The sequence below is a fragment of the Naegleria lovaniensis genome (genome assembly GCF_003324165.1).
Source record: "Naegleria lovaniensis strain ATCC 30569 chromosome Unknown tig035, whole genome shotgun sequence".
In the NCBI taxonomy this organism is placed as follows: Eukaryota; Heterolobosea; class Eutetramitea; order Acrasida; family Naegleriidae; genus Naegleria; species Naegleria lovaniensis.
Window position 1 is genome coordinate 120,477 of NW_025407858.1, and position 2,292 is coordinate 122,768.

The window sequence follows — 2,292 nt, forward strand, 5'->3', positions numbered from 1 at the left end:
TAATTATTTAATTGATTTTTAAATTCCAATAATTGAGATTGAATTTTTTGAATTAACTCGATAGGAAGTGATTTGTTAATTCGGAAAGTAAGAGGTAGAGGTTGTTGAAAGGAACGAATCATTTGATCCATTTCTTCTTTGGTTTTGACAATTTGTTGAATTTCGAAATAGTATTTGTAGAACATTTCATTTTCTGGAATAATTTCATCATAATTTGGAGTACGTGATGATGAAGATTTTACTTTCTTTTGTGATGAATCGAAGGAAGTGGAATGAGTGGTTGATGACTCTTCTTCGGTAAGATTGGGGCTATCCGAGATGGTTTTTCGTTTACCAAGAATTGAAGTGTCATGGATGGGAGTGCAATTTGTTTGTTGTGATGACATTTTTTTTTTATAAAAATTTTTTGTGATTCAAAATAAAATTTGCAGGTTGGGCTTCTCTTTGCTTTCAGAGAGCCTATTGCCAAACAACGCCCTTTTAGTCTTTTCCAAATAAAAAATTGTGATCGCCCACCGTGGGGCTCGAACCCACGACCACAAGATTAAGAGTCTTGCGCTCTACCGACTGAGCTAGACGGGCAGACATTCAATAAAAAATACAGATAATTTTAACATACAGTTCTTACAACATGCAGTTGAAGCAATCAATTTGTTGTGCTGCGTTCGGTTCTGCTCTCGTAAAAAATTTAAATATTATTTATTGGCCCTTCGGTGCCTCAGTACGTTACATTAGACGTTCGTTTAAGTAAGGATACAACTTCAGAATGTCAAATGTTTTTGTAAGGATATTTCAAATATTAACAGGTTTCTTGCTTGTTTTGAGCAACTGCTATAAATGGAGCGGGTTAAGTCCATCGATGAACAGATGGCGAAAATAATGCAAGGATTGTTCTATTAATGTTTTTTGAAATATCAATGGTTAGTAATATTGGGTTATCAATAATCATATTAATAGGTCACGAATTAGTAAATAGTGCTGATTAGTCAATAAACAAATATATAAGATTACCAGTTTGTTCTTCATAGGATTCATGTCATAATAGTCGTGGTACAGCAGGGTGGAGAGCAATCCTGGATCCAATAAAGGGTGAGATGTTTTTTTCTTAATCCTCTAACCACTACATGTTTCTTGTCGAGTTGATGTTTGGTCAAGTGGATCGTAAGTGCTTGTCCAATTTCATCGTCGTCATGAACAACGTGGTGGTGAACTTTGTTCATCTTTTGGTTAGTTTTTCTTCTTGGCTTGGCTTTGACGGTTGTACGTGGTTTCTTGGGTTGTATTCTCATGCTTGTTTTCTCAGGTGTTAGTGGCGTTGGTCGTTCGGTATTAATTTCTGGTGGCTTTTTCTCTGGTTTTTCAACATTTGAATTATTGACGGTTTCAATTGGTGGATGGTGTGTGTTTAAAGTAATGTGATGAGGGTGCTGTGTACTTTCCTCGTGGTTTTGTATGTATTCATCGAGTATGTTATTTAATTGTTGGAGGGTAAAGATAATGTAATGCGTTTGTTGTTCAATCTTTGCTAACCGTTTTTCCAAGCTGTGGAGCATGTCAGAGTCTTTTCTATTGATCATCTTGCGGTATTTTTTAAGGGCTCGACACCTAAAAAAATGCCTCAACAAACACTGAAGCACTTCGTAGCTGATTTGCGTGAATTTTTGACATCAACAAAAAACATCCAACCTCCGGAAAACATTCCAGAGCCACAACTGGATGAAGAAGAAGGATCCGATTTGAAACCTTCAAAATCAGCATACTTTTTTCAATTATCAAAAGTTTATGATGCAAAAATCGAATTCTGGTTGGCCAAAATGAGAAAATTTTCGTATGCTTTCCTCTTGTTGGCAATCGTTCATCTTTGTAAGATTGTATTTTCGGATAGTATTGATGCAGAAAATTCCCGATGGAGTGATTTGATGGAAATGAATCGGGCTCAATCATTTGTACTTTCAAATTATCCTCTTGTTGGATCGATATTGGATTTGATATTCGTGAAGGGTCTCATAATTATCATGTCATTCACTTTATGTTATCAATACTACAGCAAAACTAACACAGAAAATATGAGACGATTGAATGTGATTTATTACGCCACAAATGTAGATATTTTCTTTTTCATGTTACATGTTGTGTTTTTTGTATGGGCTGAATATGGAAGAAGCATGGAATCTCCGCTTCCAATGCTGTCAAGCCCGATATTTAATACTCTATTATATATTGGATGGGTTCTTACAATTTTACTTTATGTAAGTGGTCATTTCGAAATAACTATTGTTTAATTTTCTCTTT

At 35.1% G+C, this 2,292-nt stretch overlaps 3 protein-coding genes across 3 annotated transcripts in view; 1 reads left to right on the forward strand and 2 right to left on the reverse strand.

Annotated features, from left to right (window-relative positions):
- Positions 1 to 386, reverse strand: part of C9374_008859 (uncharacterized protein) — a gene marked incomplete at both ends in the record, with an annotated part of 423 nt that extends 37 nt beyond the window's left edge. Inside the window, one exon of the mRNA XM_044698981.1 lies at positions 1 to 386. This exon is cut by the window's left edge and continues 37 nt beyond it. Coding sequence (XP_044545036.1) covers positions 1 to 386 — 386 coding nt within the window.
- A 645-nt stretch (positions 387 to 1,031) lies between these two features.
- On the reverse strand, positions 1,032 to 1,577 carry C9374_008860 (uncharacterized protein; the record flags this gene model as incomplete). Its single annotated transcript, XM_044698983.1, has 1 exon — positions 1,032 to 1,577. The coding sequence occupies one exon, from the start codon at positions 1,575 to 1,577 to the stop codon at positions 1,032 to 1,034; it is 546 nt and encodes a 181-aa protein (XP_044545037.1).
- A 36-nt stretch (positions 1,578 to 1,613) lies between these two features.
- C9374_008861 (uncharacterized protein) lies at positions 1,614 to 2,282 on the forward strand (the record flags this gene model as incomplete). The annotated part of the gene is made up of 1 exon (XM_044698984.1): positions 1,614 to 2,282. The coding sequence occupies one exon, from the start codon at positions 1,614 to 1,616 to the stop codon at positions 2,280 to 2,282; it is 669 nt and encodes a 222-aa protein (XP_044545038.1).
- Positions 2,283 to 2,292: the final 10 nt, after the last annotated feature.